Here is a 19,736-nt window from a genome sequence, read left to right on the forward strand (position 1 = left end):
TTTTCTTTTCTCTTCTCTTTTCTTGGGGGCCAACTTTTTGCTACTCATGCCTTGAAACTACGCTATGAAATGCTTAGGATGTTGAACATGAACATGTACATATACCCATAGACCTTCCCTCATAGCATGTGACTGAATGTTTGTATAGATGCCTGACTATTTACCTCTTTCAATCTGCCATTTTGTTTTGTGTAATCCATTATGGGCATTCGTGACCGCAATAATTTACTGCAGGGCAAGAAGAAAACAGATTCGACCAATCTATAATTCGGACACAAACTGTAATGTCACAGCCCATGTCAGACCCAAAAGGGACTTATCATTTGGGCCTTAGGGGCTTCCATTGAAGATCATCACTGATTACTCCCCCAAGAAGATCCCTCGTAGCTGGACTCGGCGCTTTCTCCGTAGATATATGGGTAGCACTGTGAGAATCCAGACCTTTGTATTGCTGTTCAGAAGTACCTTGGTCTAAAATACTCCGGTGTGATGGAGTTCGCCGTGTTAAATCAAGGGCGTCTACCTGATCTGGTCCATGCATAGGAGGTACTTCGATCCCTTCTATGAGACCTTTCGATGAGCGTGGTGCAAGATGAGCTGTTGTTGAATTCTGACCTGCACCGGGTGGGATAGATTCCTGCAGTAGTGGTGGTGTGATTTTCACTCCGCTTGATGCCTTGATAGGTTTTCGGGTATCTGTAGATAATTCTGCCTCCGAAGAGATCCTAGCTCGGGAATGTTCCATTGGCATAATCCTTGGTGGTAGGGGAGGTTTTTCTGTACCCATATCCCCGCCCTTTGTAGCGAAATCAGGTGCAAACGCCCAATTAGTATTCTGGTCACAAGAGAACGGGTTTGCGTCGCGATATATATTCAGCACACAATCGCCGGCTGGAGGCCTCAATTGCGACTTTACAGGTGTGCCTTAACCGATACAGATTAGAACAATGTACTGGGGAATAGGGCAGGTGAAGAACAAGGCTGATTTGTCGACGTACCATTAGTTAACCACCATTTATAATGATCTGAACTAGCAGGAGGAAATCCCGAAGCAATGCGCTCGAGAGCCGTGGACTCGCCATCATCGGTGTCTACCTGGTTCGCCGTATCCGGCAGCATGGTATGAGCAGCATGTTGTCGTTCACTATATAGCGAAGTCTGAAGTCTGCACTTTTGGGCCTCATCGACGACATTTATCATGCATGTAAACAGAGCCCAGACTGGACGGTGGTCGGAAAGCCGCAAATCCGCAGCGCTATACTTCGTCTGTCGAAGGTTGGAGCCTCTCCATAGGATCCGGTCACACCATGCAGGTATGCGCGCTTTTTCTCTGCAGGCACTTGATTAATTGTTGTGAGTAAAGTGAAATAACAAAAGATAGTCTTACGAAGTATCATAATCATCCCTGCCAACGTCGTATTTGTAAGTCGGATGGAAGGTAATGGGCCCTTCGGTGTAGAATTGAAAGGCTCTACCTGCTAACATCTGCAAATTCAACTGCGCGTGGTCAACAGTGAAGTTCGACACATCTTCTAGAAAAGAACAAACCTGGTCATTATCGTATAGCGTCTGAAAATCCTTTTGCTGGGCAAGCTCTCTTGCTTTTTGATTGCCAAGGCCGATTCGATAATTGAAGTCCCCGAGCCATACTACTGTGTCATGGTCCTCGATCGATCTGTTCCTCAAGAACCTTAGCCCACGAAGAATCGTCTCATAGTCTCTGTTTCTCTCGTCGTAGTTTGCAAATCCAGCAGCAAGATGGGCGGTGACGAAACAAACCCGGGTGTTAAAATATTCGAAGCGAATGGCACATCCTCCTTTGTTGCCAGCCATTCCGGAGAGGCCCGTCTGTACGAGGTCAGCTGGATGCTCTCGATGGAGTAGAAAGTACCTACCTTTTTAACATTACCTTCCACATTTTTTATATCGCCCAAAGCATCTTCTCTCACATATATCATCAAGGCAGTGCCCACAAGTTGGCCACTTCGCAAGAGAACATACTTGGGAGTTCCTCTAAGATCCGCACGATTGTTCAGGCAGGTATGTACGGCAATCTCCCATGCTTTACGTGTAGTAGGGTCTGTTGACATTATCTGTTGTGGACTTAACGTAACAATTTCTTGGAAGCCAACGGCGTATATTGACGGATCTTCACTTTGAAAATCAGATTGTGAGAACAACCATTGTCGCAAATCGGCATTAGGCCCCTCGTGGCGCCCATTGACATTGAATGTCCCGGTCCAAATTTTGATCGGTTTAGTAAAAGAGTATTCTTGTGATCGTTGACTCAGTTCCTCTAATACGAAATCATTGACTGGATCGTAAAGATGCACCGGTACTTGATCTGTCAACCGTCCTAATAAAAGGTCAATTGTGTTTTGACGACCTCTATCGGAAAAGTTATTGACATAGATCCGGGTAGCTGTTTTGCGCGCATCAGCAAGCGCACCGGCAAAGGACATCTTGCCGTGCCGCGTGAATGAGGTCTTTAAAGCACCGGTACCAGCGTAGATTCTCGACAGGGCATCCCCATTATCTGCCCATAAAGTCGAATGCCGCAGCTGTACATCGGGGCTTATGCCTCCCCCTTGTTGAGCCAAAAAAGCTTCCAGAGCCATCGAACTGATGATTGTTTGAACAAGATTAGTCCTGTCGAGACAATCCAGGCAATTGGTTCGGAAGACCCCCTCTTGCTGAAGTATGACAGAGGAACTCTTTGGCGCATGATGTTTGTCATAAAAAGCTAGTGGGTCAACTTCGCCGGACTGAAAATATGCAAATCCCTGTACAGAGTGTGCGATCTCATGCCTAATTTGGGCGCTAGCTCCATATCCCAAGGGCCCCCGTGCCTCTGCGTGAAAATCAAATTCCGTTGACTGTAGCAGAGCGTGGTCTGACGACTGACGATTTAGAGGGCTCTTCGTTAGAAGATCACGAAACCTTGCAGAAAGACCAACTTCCCCTGGCTTCAATTCGCTGAGCAAGTTGACCACATGAATTGCGCCATACTCAAGTTCAAGGAGTTTAAAGTGTTTATCGAAGGCGTGCTTCGTTGCCTCAATGGATCTGGTTATCTCAATCTTCTGCTGTCCCGGAAGGAAACCCGTGGCCTGCTCCCAGAATATAGGCACGGAGCCACGAACCTGGACATAAGAGAATACAATATCAGGTGCAACCCAGAGTATTGTTTCCGTTTCAACAAAGTTGGCAACATGTCCGTCGTCGTCGATGCCTCGAGAATTGAACCTCGTGCCTGCACGTCGAGAAGACTGGCGCGAGATTACTGTTAATGAAGCTGGAAGACGAGTTCGTGCACTAGGCAAGACTTGAGCAGAGGCAGGGATTGTCAATGTCCCACAGAACCCCCGTATGACGCATGTCAGGATTTGGGAGGAGTCAAGACGCTGTATTTCAGGCAAAGACAAGTGATTTCTAAAGAGAAGAAGGGGTTTTATCATGTAAGAATTCCACAGCATATCTTCATCGAGTGACTCTATATCGAAAGCTCCCGGCTCGTCTGAGCTAATATTCATCAGCCAATGGCGGTATCCAACAACTGGAGGCTAGCTCACCGGTCCTGCAACCGATCAGTAAGATTAAAATCTAGGCTGTAATAGAAGCTGCCGTCACTAAGAAGCTTCTTCAAAGCCAAAAAGGGAAGGTCTGAATTCAGCTCTCTGCTTTCAAAGCTGAAGTCATGGTCGAAATCTTCAGCCGCGAAAGAGGACTCGGATTCATAGTCGAGTCTCTCTTCGTATTTTGAATGATTTAAGCAGACTTTTAATTCATGTCAATTTGTGCACAGCTATGACCGAGGGACAAAGGCCGAAGGCTTACAAAAGTCCACACTGTTGATCCTCGAGATGGTTTCCCCAGGTTTGATGGTTGCGGCCCTTGAAGAGCCAGTGATCACACACAGAAAAACATCTTCGCCCAGAGTAACCAGCCCAAGCGTACCGTAACCATCACCAAGGACCCGATAGCCTTTCAAATCCACGGATGATAGGGGGGCGAAATCAACCAAGCAGCGCGGCGTAGCCTTAGAGTGATGTTGGGCGTTAATTTCCGCTTCTGCCAAGCCAGAGCGAAAGATCAGTACGTATTCAGCGGTGGCTAATGCAATCGTACGATTCGGATAGTTCCGAGTGTAGATTCGTAGACCGGACATTGTTAAGTTATTGTTGAGTCCTCATTGATCATGTTGGAGCAATCTGTATGCAAATTGCAGAAGAAGCTCCGGCTGAACTTTTGCCATATGACGTCGTGGCGCTGTCTCCCTAGATAAAGAGCACGTGAGAAGGGGTTAAATATATAGGAAATATTGCGTTCCAGATACCTGAGTACCCAAGCCTCTTATGTGGTTCAGTTAGCGATACATTTGCGGAGTAGTAATCCGTAGAAGCAGCTAACGACTAGTACATAATTTGACTAGTATGTAGATTAGTTGCCACTTTCTGTGTAGCCCTCTGCGAGTTCTACCTATCCGTCCGGTAGATAATTATTCCTCTGATGGGATTAACCTAAGGGACTGCTGACTGCCAAAATATCCTATAAGGACGATAAAAGCCGATGTAAGGAATTCAAGGAAACCGACCAGACTTATTAGCCGTAGGTACTCTTTAGCACCGCACTTTGTAGCATCAATAATACAGCAAGCTTACCATTACTGATATGAGAACAACATGGTCCCCGCAGTTTTAGCTGCCGGGGGAAGAGCCTATCAACTGCCGGACAGGGTAAGCGGTCAAAGTAGCCCGCCCGAAGAAAATTTTTCCAGGCTCACTCTTATCGTATTCATGCGTACTTTCAGTATTTGGCTGTCGTTCCCTAAACCTTCGCCTGTGTGATTTGATAAGTATCTTCGAGGAATCAGTGGAAATTTGAGAAGCGGAAAAATAGAAGTCAAAGTTCATATCGACTAGTCAATACGGAAGAGGAGTTTGAGAGAAAGGATCTTTTTGGAGGTACTTTAAATACCATATCCCGTTACAGCAAATGGGTCTTGCAGCACCTCGCAAGTAAGTGACTTGTGTTTACAGTCCTTTACATATGTCTACCTACATTTGCATGCATTCTGACTAGGCAGTGGCCCAGAAAAATCAAAATCTCCCATGATCCTAATAATACAAATTGGTCACGGTCAACAAGTGGTTTCGGACACAAAATACTAAGCTCTCAGGGATGGACTCCCGGGAGTTTCCTGGGTGCACGCAATGCTGCACATGCTGAAATGTTTACCGCAGCGAGTGCAACTCACATCAAAGTTGTTCTGAAAGATGATACACTTGGTCTCGGAGCGCGACCCAAGCGAGATCCCCTAGATGAGCCCACTGGGCTTGATGCATTCAAAGGCTTGCTAGGAAGATTGAACGGCAAGTCAGATGCAGATCTACAAATCGAGCAGCAAAAGCGCGACAATGCGAAATTGGCACGATATGCTGCTTCTAAATGGCAAACAGTCACATTCATAAGTGGCGGTTTATTGGCTCAAGAAAAGATTGAGGCACTTGCTACCGAGGACTTGCAGAGCAACCCGAAAGATGAACAGGAGATCAAAACCTCTGTTTCGGTATTCGGAGATGGGAAAGGGCAAATGAGTACTGATGGTAGCCCTACAGATGGAAGTCAGGATTATGATAAAGAGCGAGATCAACCCGATGGGAACATCAAAAGAAAAAAGTCTAAGTCTAAGTCTAAGGACCGTCAGGAGAAGAAAGACAAGAAGAGAAAACAAGTTGAAGTGCCTGAGCCTGTGCGTTCCGAAGATAAGAACACGAGGTCTTCCGAACGAGCAGATACGCCGTCCACCAATGGCCATAAAGAGCCTTTACCGGCTGCTAAAGTTTTGTCGAAAGAGCGCCGTCCTATGGGAAGACATGTCTTCAGAGGCCGACATATTGCACAAAAAAAGAAGGCTCTTTTGGATGAGAAGTCTCTTAATGAGGTGAGTGCCGAATTTTATGAAATTTTCATCTTGTTTACGGAAGCTGATATGTGATATGTTGCAGATATTTATGGTCAAATCATAGCGCGGGATACCTCCCTTAGAAGCGATCCTAATCATATAGACTTCACCATACTCCTTTCTCGGCTTTTTTCTGATATTAAGCTGCGCTAGACCTTGATACCAGGAAGGCTTGCATGTAGCGTCTAGAACGGCAGCATGGGGGGAATGTTGGGGTTGGGGAGGATCCTTTTGAGTCCCCGGCTGCTACTCCGTATATGCCTTAGACTTATTCGTTTCGTTACTGTAGAATTGTACTGGGTTTGCCATTGCAGGTACATTTGCTAAGAAAGGCAAAATAACCCTAGCCTCTGACTTTTTGATTGGGAGGAAGGTCGTTGCTATGTGTCACTTTATCCCTTCATCATTAGGGCTACTTCTATTATCTCCTTGATACTGTGACGGGACGGTCTCGTTGTGGCAAATACATCGGAGTAGCTAATCTAACCAATTAAGGAAGGCAAATGTCAGCTGGCGGTCCTGTTACTAGTTAGTAGCCAGTTGTCCCACATTGTATCAAGGCCTGCCCCACTGTGTCTAGACCCTGTACGGCGGCGGGCGCGGAACCTCAGGCTCATACATTCCATAGCACGTCACCGAGACGCCGTGCCCATGACCAATATATCTCCCATCTCTCTCTCCCCGCGGGAATTGTAGGCGCTGAACTAATCTGCCGCCTAGCAGCCTACTTAACTGACCAGTCATACCTGGACACTTCGGTGGCCATCGTCCAATTTTGACCTCGAATAAACCGAGCTTTTATCCCTACACGTGGTACATGATCAGTGTCACTCCTTGTTGTCCCTAATGCTCTAAACACATCTGATCTCGGCATCGCAGGTTCGGGTGCAGTATATGCGTCTAGTCTACGGATGTCGGCCTCCGATACTTCTCCGGTCCCTGTTTCGCTTGGCCAGGAAAATGCAGCCCTGCAACATATACCTGCCGAGGGGTCTTTCGAGAAGCTCTGGAAGCGGGTGGGTTCACCATACAACAAAAGCCCATCCGCGATTCCTAGTGGTATTACACCCCGCCATTCCCACGGACCCCGGAGGGAACAAAAGAGACCAAGGTAAGAAGTTGACCATGTGTAATGTGGACTTCCCCTCTGGCGAGTCTCTACGTCTGACAATTGCTCCCAGTGTTCATTGGGCACCACTCAATATCGGACTCGAACGGCGTTTGCAGACTCTGGTGGTTTTGTGTCATACCCTGACAATAGCGATCTTTCTAACAGGATTCTTCTTCGCTTGTGCAATCCCTCTATTCTGGCCTCTCCTACTGCCTTACATCATCTATATCTCTCTATTTTCATCCGCAGCTACCTCGGGCACTTTAAAAGGTCGAAGCGATTTTTTACGCTCACTTGGTGTGTGGTCAATATATGCATCATATTTTCCAGCCCATTTGCATCGGTCAGAAACTCTTCTTCCCACGCGGAAATATATTTTCGGATACCACCCACATGGCATTATCTCCCATGGTGCATTTGCGGCGTTTGCCACCGAGGCTCTGGGATTTTCAAGGCTTTTTCCTGGTATCACGAACACCCTGCTTACACTGGATTCAAATTTCCGGATTCCATTTTATAGGGAGTATGCGCTTGCTATGGGAATTGCCAGTGTTTCTCGCGAATCCTGCGAGAACCTGCTCACAAAGGGCGGCATTGATGGTGAAGGAATGGGCCGTGCTATCACCATCGTCATAGGCGGCGCTCGCGAGTCGCTTGATGCCCTTCCACATACCTTGCGCCTTGTACTAAAGAGACGGAAGGGGTTTATTAAATTAGCCATCCATACAGGCGCTGATCTTGTGCCGGTATTGGCTTTTGGTGAAAATGACCTCTATGAACAAGTGCGCTCTGAAAACCATCCCGTTATACACAAACTACAGATGCTGGTTAAGCACACAATGGGTTTTACCATTCCATTATTCCATGCCCGTGGCGTATTCAACTATGATGTGGGTCTGATGCCATATCGTCGACCACTGAACATCGTGGTTGGTCGCCCCATTCATGTTATGCAGCAACGAGATAGGGAGAAGATTGGCGATGACTATATTAATCATCTTCATTCCCTGTACGTGCAAGAGCTGGAGAGATTATGGGAGGAATGGAAAGACGTATATGCCAGGGATAGGACATCAGAGATCGAAGTTGTTGCTTGACATGTCCTGATAATCAGTGTCAGAAGGGCAAATAAGACCGTTCTGTATCTATAAATATAACACCGGGGATGAAATTAGCATAGTAATCTTGGGTTCTACTGAAATTTAAGGGTAATCGCCATGATAGGTACCTCGTTTCCTCTGTTAACTGTGCAAGATCCTATACTCCCTATGTGCCTTGCCAGTGCTGCTACGGCTAGTGGTCTAATATCTAATCGATAATAGGCAAAATGTCAGTAGTCACCTTGACTGTAGAACGAGTGTCATGAGACCATGTCGATGAACTCTAGTAGAAATCTGGACCCAACGCGCCATATTATGTGGATGTTCTCTATTCTTGGATTATGTTTTCTGAAATCTAAATTGCGAATTCAACGGTTGTGTTAAGAGCCCTCTCGGGATAGACTAATTTGTACACCTCAGGACGGGATTTAAAATTCAGATTGAGAAGCGATGATGGCCCTTGTCTCTCCATGATCATGTCATTACTAATCCATATACCACTTCTAGACAGACGTGACGGTGTAAAAAACAACAGGAAGAGAGAAGGAGAGAGAGATAGAGAGACAGAAAGAAAGAAAGAAAGAAAGAAAGAAAGAAGGAAAGAAGGAAAGAAGGAAAGAAGGAAAGAAGGAAAGAAGGAAAGAAAGAAAAGAGGAACAAGTCAAAGAAAGAGGATGGGAAAAGGAATATCGGGTATCTAGATCGGTCCAAAAAGGGTATATAGAAAGAAAGGCGGAATAACATGAAGCACGGCATACAGAAAGAGGCGAGAAAGGGGCAAGAAAGGGCAAGAAAGGGGGAAGGGCGAAGAATAAAGCACAAGAGCACGTGCAACGGTAATGGTGAGTAGTCGTGAAGCAGTCTCAAAATCATCCTACTGTCCTCAGTAGTATCATCAAAAAAGAGACAAGAAGGTCCGAAAGAAAAGCGAGGAATAAGAGTACAGAGATCGTAACTTGTAGATATTGACCTTAGCCAGAACCCTCCAAATCTGTAGCACTCATGCTCAAGCCTGGCAGACCGGCTATTGATTCAGATGTACGCCGACTTTCTGCGGCAACACGAACACTTCCATGAGAGCCCTGGATTAATTGGCCACTTTCAACGCGGTCCTGAATCATTTCATCTAGAATACGCGACACGTCGTCCATGCTTCTTTTTTTCTCTGCCGGGTCTTCATCATTGATTGGCGAAGATAGACAAACAGCTGAGTCGTAAGCCGGCGAGTCATCGCCACCAGGACGATGCTCCTGACGCCCATGCTTATCTTTTGTGTCGAGGACGAATGCGTCAGCTGCTGAATGGGCTAGATCTCGATGTCGAGCAGCAGAGCGGAGAGCAGCGAGCATCCGGTCTTTGTCATCCAGCTGTAGGCGAAGTTCATTGATCTCCAAGTCCTTCTCCCGTAGTAAAGCTAAACCATCGGGGGCATCAGGAGTGCCACCTCCGGTTTTCATACCTATGGACATGCGGGAATGACTCGAGCGTCGCGCTTGTAAGAGCCGTCTCTCCAGGGTAGAGATATAGCGATTTTTATCGTTAAGGTCAGCCTGTAAAGCGGCAATCTGTCTCTGAGCGCTTGCCTTCCCATCTGCGAACTCGCCAATAAAATCCTCCTCTTCGTGCCCAAGATGCCCACTAGAAAAGTGTTGATTCCCAGAAGGTTCATTACTGTTGACAGAGAGAAAGGAGATCGGTCGCAATGACGAGTGTCCGTATGCGCCTAAAGTAGATTGGCTGAGTGAAGATCGCAAAGATCGAGATCCAGTAGACATCCTAGAGAGACGGCCAAGAGCGGATAGGTTTCCCTGGGTATTGACGCCAGTAGACTTTGAACACAAAATCAGGCGATTTAGATGTTCGATTCTCTCTTTCAGGGCTGTTCGAGCAAGTTGCATTTCGAGCATTTGCTCCTCATGGCGTATCTGTGCTTCTTGTTCAAGTTGTTGTTCCTCCAGCCTCAGCTCCTTCTCAGCCTGGGCCTTGGTCTGACTTTCTAACTGATTACGGAGTGTCTGGATCTCCATACGGTAGCGTTCCAGGAGAACCCGGCTTCCTGCATCACCCCCACCGCTACCAAATGCTTCTTCCGCTCGTTTAGCATGACTGACAATGCTATTCTTGGCACGAGCCGCAAATTTCAAGGTGTTGAGGGTTTCGCCGGAATGCGACTTGGCTGTCCCCCCTAGCTGAACCGTACAAAGTATACTGACAAGTGAGTTCCCCGACAAGGCCGGTTGTAGCAATCTCGTGAGTTTGCTATCCCGATATGGCAGATGCTTCCCTTCTCTGTCGGTCGGATTGCTGGCCCTATCTCTAGCTTCCGAGAGCTTGGAGATTATAGTACCCAAAGTGAGTAGGCTCTTATTTATATGAGCGCCTTCAGTACGCCGCTCCTTGTCGTCTGCGGCGCGTTCTGACCCAGCAAGGTCTATCAGACTAAGCGTTGATACTCGAACTCCGCCTGGAACCAAGCCTGATCTTCTGTCCTGAGAAGCTCCGGCGGGCACCCGTTCCCTACTCTCGACAACAATTTGGACAACTGCGTGACTTCGAGAGCTACGAGAGTTGAACTGCGTGCTGCCGGTCCTTCTAGCGTGGTCGCCTCTCGCTATCACCCGGAGAAGCTGTGTCGGGCTTTGGACGATTTCTTCTTTCAAAGGCGTTGCATATACACCTCGTTTGCTGTCTTCGCGCAACTTGATTTCCTCCTGTTGAGGGGAAGTGGGCCCACCAGAAACCGAGGCTGACAGCAGGTCGTGGATCTTTTCATTATATATTTCGAGATAGCTGACACGTAGTAAAAATTCTCGATGTGGCGTTTCCCTGATAAAGGAGAATATATCCGTTATTGCCAATGGTATCACTCCGGGGGAGGTTGCAGTCCCTTGCATAGAAAAGGTCTTGCCGGTACCAGTCATGCCGTACGCGAAGACTGTACCATGGTATCCTTCCATTACTCGCCTCACTAGGCGTTTTGCTGCAGCATCGTAGACCTTGGCATTGTGTTCATGAGGAGGGAACACGTTATCTGACGAGAAGGAGAAAGAAGTGAGAGGTAAGCAACAGAAATTCCTTGTAAGGCTCGAACAAGACAGCCCGGATATTCTTACCATACGAATAATCACCGCTCTCCCTTCCGTTGTAGGAGATGACGCCTTGTCTTCCATCTACCATCCATTCAGTAGTCTTCGTAATTTCGCCCCCATTCGCGTCAGGACGCACTCGGACGCTCACAATGACATTTCCTTTTGTCTCTTTCAGCTTGGATGTTGACTTCGGGACACCCTGGCCTTCATCGGCATCCTCAAAAGTAGTCGCACTCGTTGAGTAAGACCCCTGTGCAGATGAGCTTCTGCTTTGTGAAGGTGATGCTTCTGTATCTCGCGCTTCCATAGTCAAAACAGATTTCGCATCCCCGGCACCGCTTAATAACGACGTTGTTTTGGAACTCCGATAGCTACTGGTGGTTCCAGTACTTAGCCTAGAGCTTTTCCTCACCTTTACGCTCCCAGATGAATGCACACCTTGAATTCCCGAGACAGAAGATGCAGTAGAAGGGCGGCTTCCTGCCTTAGGTGGCTGAGGAAACGCTGCAATGCTGATGGTCCTTCGCAGCGATTTGTCAGGACTACTAGGAACTCGGCTACCGGTGACAGTCCTCGATGTGCTGGCGTTAATCATTAGATTAGACAAGAGGGGCCTGCCGGGAGTTTGTCTAGGGCTAGATGGTGTGCGTGTTTGGATAGACACCTGAGATGGAGACGGCGCTCTTGACGAGTCAGATGGAATAGGTAGGCTCTTTCGTGACTTTGGAGCCGGAGATTGAGGGCAGGGCCCAGTCGAAGAGATCGAGGCCATCCGCGACGACGGTTGTAAACTAGACATCTGAGCCAGGTGATGGCTAGTATTATATCAGGAATCGATAGGCAATCCTGTTTATATTTGGCATATGAATGGATGCCAGCTTGTTATTCGGTACTTCTGGTGGTGGCCATCCGCATGCGCGAAGTTGAACTTTGGAAGTCGAGCTATGCGAAAAACAACTCAAGGTTAGACACGCCAATACAAGGGACATAATAATTCGAACTGGAGACTTCCGGATCGATCGAGCCAGGTAACAACTGCTTCGCGACGCCTTTGTTGCTTTGCAGAAGAACCTGGTTTGATATGTGAATGGGTAGGGGGGGGGCAACACAACAAAAACAGGCATACCTGGTGTAGGAGAGGAACCTGACTATTGGACTCACATGAATATAAAGCAGCCTTGCCTTTCAAAGTCGAGATTGCGACAGACGTTGCGCAAATCCTTCAAAGACCTAGGTGTCGTGGGCTGAGATAGGGGTTGGTAGCGTAAACAGGCACTCGGCTTTGCGCACGATACAGGAGTGTCCAAAAGTCCTCGACAACTGGATCTTGTTGTGTTGGGTACGTGTGTAAGTTATGAGCCGACGTCAACGATCCTGTTCCAGCCCTGTCAGGCTTGGGCAGGACCTCTTTTCTTATAACAACAGCAGCAAACAGTAAGCGACACTGCCTAATGATGGCCACTGAAGGGGGCGCTGATCGGGGTGGTTGAATTCTGAGGGGAGGTCAGGATGCAAATCAGGCACGGCCAAAAGAATGGGTGGTCGAGAAATCCGTTCAGGTAGGTAAAGGGCACCGTACGCCGCTGTTCGCCTCGAACGCGAGGCGTTGGGTTGAAGGAGGCTCCAAGGGCTGGTCCTTTAACCTTTAGTCCCACGCGGGACGGATAGAGTGACCCTGGTAGCTTAGGTAGGAGTAACTCGTGATAGAGGCCGATTAGAGGACCTTAGGTATCGAGGTGTTATAACTTGTTGCTATCGGTGGAAGACACTACCAACACTATTTGATGAATTAACTGTTGCTGCCGCAGGTGCCATGGCAGTGCATCACTTTAATCGCATGCTTCAATCTCAGGCAGTAGATCGTTTCTGTGCTTGGTCCCTCTGTACAGTACTTGCAAGATGTACACGGTATCTGGAAACTTACAGTAAATGAAGAACAGCGCCAATATGTTACCTATCTGCATTATAGATTTTCTGAATTCTCTGTACGGTGTATATACACTTGCTTCTCTTAATACACATACGAGGAAGCTGTCTGTCCTAGCTCTTAAGCATATTATATTGGTTCTACTGGAATAGATACTGTAGCAGGTAGATATGATTCGCACTGCTGATATCGTCTGGAAAGAACATGTATTGTGCGGACAGTAACTAATGTATCATAATAAAGAAAACGCTTACTCGGTATCATCTAACAGAAAGTCTTCTATACATTCATTACCTAGATACTACCGCGCGAAAACGTTGTATAATAAGCCCATAAATATAGCAGTCTTCACCTAAATAATTCCCAAGTAAGTAAGTGGCTCGCTTTATAAGAAATACTAGTAGAAGTTGCTGTACTAGTACACTACTGTAAACCTCTGTTCGCAGTACAACGTTCCCTGTGAGAAATCCTGAGACCACTTAGTTGAAAAGTAATGTAAGTGTCTCAATTTTAAACCCCTCTCCACACCCCCTCGGTTGGGGGCCGGCATATGGGAGGGGGTTCTTCAATGTTTGATTAGATCTTGCAAGGGGTTCTTGAAAATTTGGGGACCATCAACCGATTTATTGACCACCCACTCTATATAGTATTCCGTATTCACTCCATACATCCCAGTAGTCTGAAGAGTTCTTTGTACCTACTTCCCAAACAACTTTTGCGGGGGGGGGGGGGGGGGAATCATCCATGCCCTGCGAAGTATTATTCATCAGGTGCAGTGTCGCAGTCTCCTACACAGATAGGGGGGATGTTGATCAGTTTCCTATCAAGACGGGCCGGTAACAATGTTAATCATTACTACGAGCGATTGCTCGCTTCCATGCTATGTAATGCCAAGAGAATACCATTCACGGGGCTATATAGAGCCTGTCCTCTAGACATGTATTACTCAAGGGTTTTCCTGAAGTTAGAGCATATGCATAATGATGAAAACAGTGCACTTTTAGCCATGAAAATTTTCGCCTCAAGGGTTGTTGAGGTCCGTTTGTCCCACATGGGTTAGGTACTCTGCGAGCCAGTTAGCTACTTACGGATTATATACTCCGTAGGAGTATCCGGCCGAATATTATATCCAGGTGCTCGCTGGTGAATATTTTGCTAGAAACATGCTACTTGCAAGTAGTTCAAGTAGACATGGAAACCACGCAGGTAAGTTGTTTTGGCGCAACTCCCTCCCCCCCACGACACAATCCACAAAGCTGGTGAGAATACTCATGTTGAAAAAATAAATAAATAACTTCACCAGCAAGGACCTGTCTGCATCTATCGTGGCCATCCCTGTAGAGGTAGACGAGTTAAACAGCATCATGGATGATTGACCCTACTTGCTTGTCGGCATGGTTCGCTATGCTTCTGATGAGACGGAGATTGACTTTCAAATTGTATCGCCTGGTGTTCTTTTGAGCCTGTGGAAGCCGAGGATCTGCATCTGGTGTATGCTACCGACCACCCGGTTTTCATGAAGTATCAGTATACGACACCCCATATCATTGCATTATGGAATATGCATTAAAAGCTGCGTTTAAACCTTTGGGCCTGGAATGACACCCAAATATCAATTACTCCCTTGCCGTAGCAAAATCCAACTGTCGAGCAGCATGTTTGAAAGAACCACCATCAACTTCCCCACCCCGCCTGGTCAAATCATTGCCCATCTTTTTAGGACCGCCAATTTTTCTAGGAAGATCTTGTTTTTTGGTTGGCTTCGGTTCAGTAAGCCACCAGCCGTGTTTTAGGATTCGGTAGGCAGTGTTCCGCTTTTTTGGATCCAAGGTACACATGGACATGAGCAAATCTGCGCCAACAGGTCCAGCTGTTGGAAACTGCCTAAGGAAAAACTCCCGTCCTTGTAAGGGCACAAAATGATTTGGATCCGCAGGTATATAGTTCGGCAACCGGGTTACTCCTGGCCAGTTGTCCTCAGTTGGTGTCCCGAAAGCTTCGCAAATCTTGGAGATTTGATCTAGATCGGAATTCCCTGCGATGAATGGAACCCGTAGAAGAAGTTCGGCGAAGACCATGCCCATAGACCAAACGTCGACGGCTCCAGAGTATTGTCGCGCACCGAATAGTAGCTCCGGGGGTCGATACCAGCGTGTAATAACCTGGTGTGTCATGTTCAAATATGGGTCAGCGAACGACCTGGCCAAACCAAAATCCGCCAGTTTAACCTCCCCATCGGCTGCGACAAGAAGGTTGTTGGGCTTGATGTCTCGGTGCAAGATGAAATTCTCGTGACAAAACCAAATACCTCTGGCAAGCATGCCCATCCACGATTTGACATCAGCAGCACCGTAGTGGATGTTGCTGTCCCTAATGAGCATCTCGAGATCACCACGCGGCAAATATTCTAGGACCAGATTGAGATTCTGATCCTTGGATGAGAAAACATCGTGGAGTGCAATTATGTTGGGATGAGAAAGCTCTTGCAGGTATTTTACTTCCCGAATCGCGTCCATTGAAAGCCCATCTTTGTATTCGGCGTTGACTTTAATCTTCTTTATGGCAACGAATGAGGACGGATCCGTGCGGAGGTGCCCGAGAAATACTACAGCATAAGTACCCTCACCCAATTTTTTGTCTGCAAGATGGTCATTATTAGCGATACCATGATCGTGGTGATTACATGAAGAAGAGGTGACGGGAGTAGTAAAATTGGGGAGTAAGGTGAGCGATGGGAGACTGGTACCTTTAATATACTTGTGCCTCACATCCTCGTTTAGTTGTTCCGTGATCTCACGGTCAGGGATCGTCATCGGTCGAGGCGACAATGCGCCCCTCTGCTTATTGGGTGAGTCGACGGCAGGCGCCTTCTCCAACTTACTGGCTTCATTCGAGCTTGGAGCTGCAACTGACAAAGCGTAAGGGATCAAAGGCGAAACCGCCATTGCTTGCTTATATGCACCTGATCTCGATGGGTAAGGAGCGGAGAAGGAGATTTATGTATCGCTGGCGCGGCAGTAGCATATCAGGTTATGATAATCGGCGACAGGTGAAAATGAAGAATCAAAGATGTTGGACTGGCTGGCATACGTGTACGAGGACCGTCGCATAAGTTAAAGCTCGGAGTTTTGTTGATCCCGAGGCTGCTCATATCGCCGAAATTTCTCGAGAATGGTCCGGGCCGAGAGAGATATCTAACTCTACTACGCTACCAAAGTGAGGAAGCCCAACGACGGGGAAGGGGCCGGATACATTCTGCAACTCTACAACCCTGATATTTCCTGTTCTTCCATAGAAACCTTGAGAGAGTCTAATCGCCGGCTCGGATACGACATTGAACATCCTAAGAAGTTGCAAGAATAGCCTGACCGAATCATGGCGACGCGCAATTCGCACCGCTTGTCCTTGCAAGTGCTCAGGTCTTTGACCATCAGCAAACAATTTATACGAACATTCCATAAGAATACACCCGGCCCTTCTCCGCCGTCGCCAACGCCCTTCGTTCCTGACGTCCAAACCTTTCTTACGTTAATCGGCCGCGGTATGTCCAAACATGCGAGCAAGCTGCCTTCATGGGATGAGCTCTTCACTATGAGCTCCACAGAGCTTCGGGAACTGGGCATTGAGCCCGCACGTCAGCGGCGATATCTGCTTCGCAAGAGGGAGAAGTTCAGGAATGGGATCTATGGGCCCGGTGGAGACCTGGAAAACGTGGTCGATGGCGTTGCGCAGCTCCGAATTGTTGAAGTTCCGCTCGCGCTCAAGGATACAACCTCAAAGAAGGAATCATCGCGTTCTGTGAATTCTTCGGCTACATTGTCACCCGGGATGAGACGAGTCGTCGTCAACATCCCACCAGATGCTGCCAACTACACCCATGACCCAACAAAAACACCGAAGAAGTTTGCTCACATGAGGATCATCGACGGCTCAATTATTAGTGGACCATATCTCCAACCCATCAAAGGATCAAATGGTTGTGCGGCCTTGATTAAGGTTGAGGAGGGTATGTGGGAAGACAAGCTCGGCCACAAAGTGGACGGCGGTGAAAGGAGACGTGCTGAAGTCCGGGCCAAGAAGCGAAGCGAAGAGAGGAAGAAGGGGATCTAGATCTATACAATGCAGGGCACATACATACTTGTTTACTTCTACTGTATCTCAAAGGGGCGCCAATGTTGAACTATCTCACATGTACTATATCTTTCAATTATTGACTGTTCTTGTTTGGGCTTTCATTCTTCCGATGTCGTCAAAAAAATGACGTGCTCCAGCCGGCAGAAAAGTTAACGAATTGTAAACAATGGTAATCCCCAAGTTCTATTCCTTTTGCACACCAAAAACGTTTTGCTACTCAGGCAGACTTCCTAATTATTACATTGGATCAATATACTGTACACTCAGCCATTATATGCGATAAATAATCCAGGCAATAGAGCCCCTGGTGGAACAAAAGAGAATACAAAGGAATGGCCATTTGGAGACCATTGACATTGTACTTAGAATTATTCATCAGAAAGATGCATGCCTCATGCAGTAAACTGGCAGGCTGTTATGATTTGGTTGTAGAACTGCGCCTCTCAAACTGTATAGCTGACTTGCCAGCAGGTTTGGAGAAAAGAGACTAACGTTGGTCAGTTATGCACATTAGAGAACGATAGCCGAAGACATGAAGGGGAAGGGTAGCCTACTGAGTAGTCTGTTTCCGGGATGTCCTTGATATTTGGCAGATTACGGAACTTAAATATCCTCACCAAAGCGGCCGTGATTGCACCGAGTTGCACATAGGCAAATTGTTCACCAATACATCTGTGGCGCCCAGCACCAAATGGAAGGTATGGGCTATTAGTACCTTTGCTGACAAGGCCATACCCATAATCGATTTTTTCTTCGTCTTCTGTATTGGCTGCAATCGTTTCATCCCAGCGGTGGGGATTCCATTTCAGGGGGTTAGGGAAGTATTCCTCTGATCTTGCAGTGACGCCAGGCGACGAAAGAACATTATGGGAAGGTGGGATCACGTATGAAGTACCATCCACGGGCATCGGATTCTTAACTGCGCGGATTATTGAATGGATTGGTGCATGAATGCGTAGTGTTTCCTTGATAACTTTCCCATGCAGGTCCAGTTTCTGCAGGTTTTCATAAGTAAGAGGGGGCAGATCAGAACCAAGCACACGGATCTGCTCGGCGTACAACTCCTCCATGATATCTGGATTCCTTGCAAGGTGTAGAACAACCCATGAAGCCGTCGACGACGAGGAATGCTGGCCAGCCATAAGCAAAGCGATCATCATATGTGCGATTTCCTCATCAGGAACCGGTGTGCCATCCTTGTATATGCAGGACATAAGATTCCAAACCATATCTTCAGAGTCCTTCTCATTACCAGCCATACGACGCTCCTTGATGATCTCCATATATGTTTCGGTCATCTTCCGCTGTGCAGCATCACGTTTCTGGTTGTGGGGAAGGGGTGCCCAGGGAAGCATAAAATTGATGGGAGCAAATCCCATATCAAGGTCATGGTACAGTTCGGCGAAGGTAGAATCAAATCTGCTCCGAACTTCCTTTCCTTGAAGGGAACGTGAGGCCGTGTATATGGTAATTTCGGCGATTGTTTTACAGACGTCAAAAACGCCATTGGTCCCTCTGAAAGCTGCGGAATGCTCGACAAAATCTTCCACCTCGTCTGTGATCAAACGTACGTACGAACGCAGCGCATCAGATGTAAGACCGAACTTGACGAACTACTTCCATTAGTAAGTATGTTGATGAGTTTCCTGGCACCCAATCTTACCTTCTTCTGTTCCATCAGTTTGGCATTCGGACAGTCATAGACAACATGGCGCCCAAACACAGGTGTGGTGAGTGGAGAGTAGACTTCTTCGGCACAAACATCACGCAATTTTCCATTTAGAATGAAGTCGTTACCCCTGGTGCCTAGGTAAACCGTTGTCTTCTTGCCAAGGAGAACAAATGTAAAGATATCGCCGTACTGCGTATGTAATAGGTTAGCGAAAGATAAAAGGCGGGTAGATTGTCAGTAGGAATCGAGACATACCTTCGCACGACTATCAAAGAAGAACTTATAAGGGTCCATGCCATAGCTGATGGTGCTACCTATGAATGGGAACCAGTGAAATACCACAGGGGGCTCATTGTGGTTCTTGAAAACAAACTGTCTCAAGACATTGACAATAACAGACACGACAAGCAGTGATAGAAACCCGACGCCACAAAGCACAAGAACTGAGGTATCCGAGCAGCGCTCGCAGAGGCTGTCGAGAATGATTGCGAGAAAGCCCATTGAGGCGCAACAACGGGACCAAAATGTTTGCAACGGTCCAATGGGGGTGTATTGTTCACAAGGGAGAGTGACTCGTGCAGGGGCACCCTCCTAGGCCTCGGCGTGGAAGATACGCGGTAGATGCCTGTCTGTTGCTTGCAATGGCCCAGAAACACGCATATACGTATCGGAGGAGAGAATGGACAAGAAGAAAAATGACAGCGCCAGTGAGTGAGCGTCCTTAGTAAAGTGGCCTTG

General features: G+C 47.4%; 6 protein-coding genes across 6 annotated transcripts; 3 read left to right on the forward strand and 3 right to left on the reverse strand.

Annotated features, from left to right (window-relative positions):
* Positions 1–52: 52 nt before the first annotated feature.
* On the reverse strand, positions 53–4,507 carry BO94DRAFT_537997 (SacI domain and endonuclease/exonuclease/phosphatase family protein). Its single transcript, XM_025612392.1, has 9 exons — positions 4,480–4,507; positions 4,337–4,428; positions 3,838–4,277; positions 3,573–3,777; positions 1,896–3,522; positions 1,549–1,848; positions 1,388–1,497; positions 999–1,330; positions 53–924 (listed from the first exon to the last, which is right to left on the reverse strand). The coding sequence occupies exons 3-9, from the start codon at positions 4,166–4,168 to the stop codon at positions 320–322; spliced, it is 3,510 nt and encodes a 1,169-aa protein (XP_025464336.1). The 5' UTR covers positions 4,169–4,277; positions 4,337–4,428; positions 4,480–4,507; the 3' UTR covers positions 53–319.
* A 371-nt stretch (positions 4,508–4,878) lies between these two features.
* On the forward strand, positions 4,879–6,513 carry pxr1 (telomerase inhibitor/ribosome biogenesis protein PXR1). Its single transcript, XM_025612393.1, has 3 exons — positions 4,879–5,018; positions 5,095–5,944; positions 6,009–6,513. The coding sequence occupies exons 1-3, from the start codon at positions 4,996–4,998 to the stop codon at positions 6,027–6,029; spliced, it is 894 nt and encodes a 297-aa protein (XP_025464337.1). The 5' UTR covers positions 4,879–4,995; the 3' UTR covers positions 6,030–6,513.
* Positions 6,514–6,640: 127 nt separating this feature from the next.
* On the forward strand, positions 6,641–8,339 carry BO94DRAFT_522819 (diacylglycerol acyltransferase type 2A). Its single transcript, XM_025610195.1, has 2 exons — positions 6,641–7,076; positions 7,147–8,339. The coding sequence occupies exons 1-2, from the start codon at positions 6,877–6,879 to the stop codon at positions 8,171–8,173; spliced, it is 1,227 nt and encodes a 408-aa protein (XP_025464338.1). The 5' UTR covers positions 6,641–6,876; the 3' UTR covers positions 8,174–8,339.
* Positions 8,340–9,147: 808 nt separating this feature from the next.
* BO94DRAFT_559043 (putative kinesin family protein (KipA)) lies at positions 9,148–16,137 on the reverse strand (the record flags this gene model as incomplete). The annotated part of the gene is made up of 4 exons (XM_025614041.1): positions 9,148–11,207; positions 11,290–11,603; positions 15,146–15,830; positions 15,939–16,137. 4 exons carry the CDS (start codon positions 16,135–16,137, stop codon positions 9,148–9,150), a joined length of 3,258 nt encoding a protein of 1,085 aa, XP_025464339.1.
* Positions 16,138–16,323: 186 nt separating this feature from the next.
* BO94DRAFT_190058 (mitochondrial 37S ribosomal protein mS41) lies at positions 16,324–17,563 on the forward strand. The gene has a single exon (XM_025606036.1). The coding sequence runs from the start codon at positions 16,568–16,570 to the stop codon at positions 17,300–17,302; it is 735 nt and encodes a 244-aa protein (XP_025464340.1). The 5' UTR covers positions 16,324–16,567; the 3' UTR covers positions 17,303–17,563.
* A 178-nt stretch (positions 17,564–17,741) lies between these two features.
* Positions 17,742–19,702, reverse strand: BO94DRAFT_522830 (cytochrome P450; the record flags this gene model as incomplete). Its single annotated transcript, XM_025610196.1, has 4 exons — positions 19,254–19,702; positions 18,990–19,187; positions 17,881–18,939; positions 17,742–17,813 (listed from the first exon to the last, which is right to left on the reverse strand). Exons 1-4 carry the CDS (start codon positions 19,497–19,499, stop codon positions 17,742–17,744), a joined length of 1,575 nt encoding a protein of 524 aa, XP_025464341.1. The 5' UTR covers positions 19,500–19,702.
* Positions 19,703–19,736: the final 34 nt, after the last annotated feature.

The sequence above is a fragment of the Aspergillus sclerotioniger genome (genome assembly GCF_003184525.1).
Source record: "Aspergillus sclerotioniger CBS 115572 chromosome Unknown BO94scaffold_26, whole genome shotgun sequence".
Taxonomy (NCBI): domain Eukaryota; kingdom Fungi; phylum Ascomycota; class Eurotiomycetes; order Eurotiales; family Aspergillaceae; genus Aspergillus; species Aspergillus sclerotioniger.

Coding starts and splice junctions, on each gene's coding strand:
- pxr1 (XM_025612393.1), top strand. CDS start 4,996: ATGGGTCTTGCAGCACCTCGCAA. Junction 5,019..5,094: donor GGTCTTGCAGCACCTCGCAA/GTAAGTGACTTG, acceptor GCAGTGGCCCAG/AAAAATCAAAATCTCCCATG. Junction 5,945..6,008: donor ATGAGAAGTCTCTTAATGAG/GTGAGTGCCGAA, acceptor GATATGTTGCAG/ATATTTATGGTCAAATCATA.
- BO94DRAFT_190058 (XM_025606036.1), top strand. CDS start 16,568: ATGGCGACGCGCAATTCGCACCGCTTGTCCTTGCAAGTGCTCAGGTCT.
- BO94DRAFT_522819 (XM_025610195.1), top strand. CDS start 6,877: ATGTCGGCCTCCGATACTTCTCCGGTCCCTGTTTCGCTTGGCCAGGAA. Junction 7,077..7,146: donor AGGGAACAAAAGAGACCAAG/GTAAGAAGTTGA, acceptor AATTGCTCCCAG/TGTTCATTGGGCACCACTCA.
- BO94DRAFT_537997 (XM_025612392.1), bottom strand. CDS start 4,168: ATGTCCGGTCTACGAATCTACACTCGGAACTATCCGAATCGTACGATT. Junction 1,331..1,387: donor AGGGATGATTATGATACTTC/GTAAGACTATCT, acceptor AAGTGCCTGCAG/AGAAAAAGCGCGCATACCTG. Junction 925..998: donor TAAATGGTGGTTAACTAATG/GTACGTCGACAA, acceptor GTATCGGTTAAG/GCACACCTGTAAAGTCGCAA.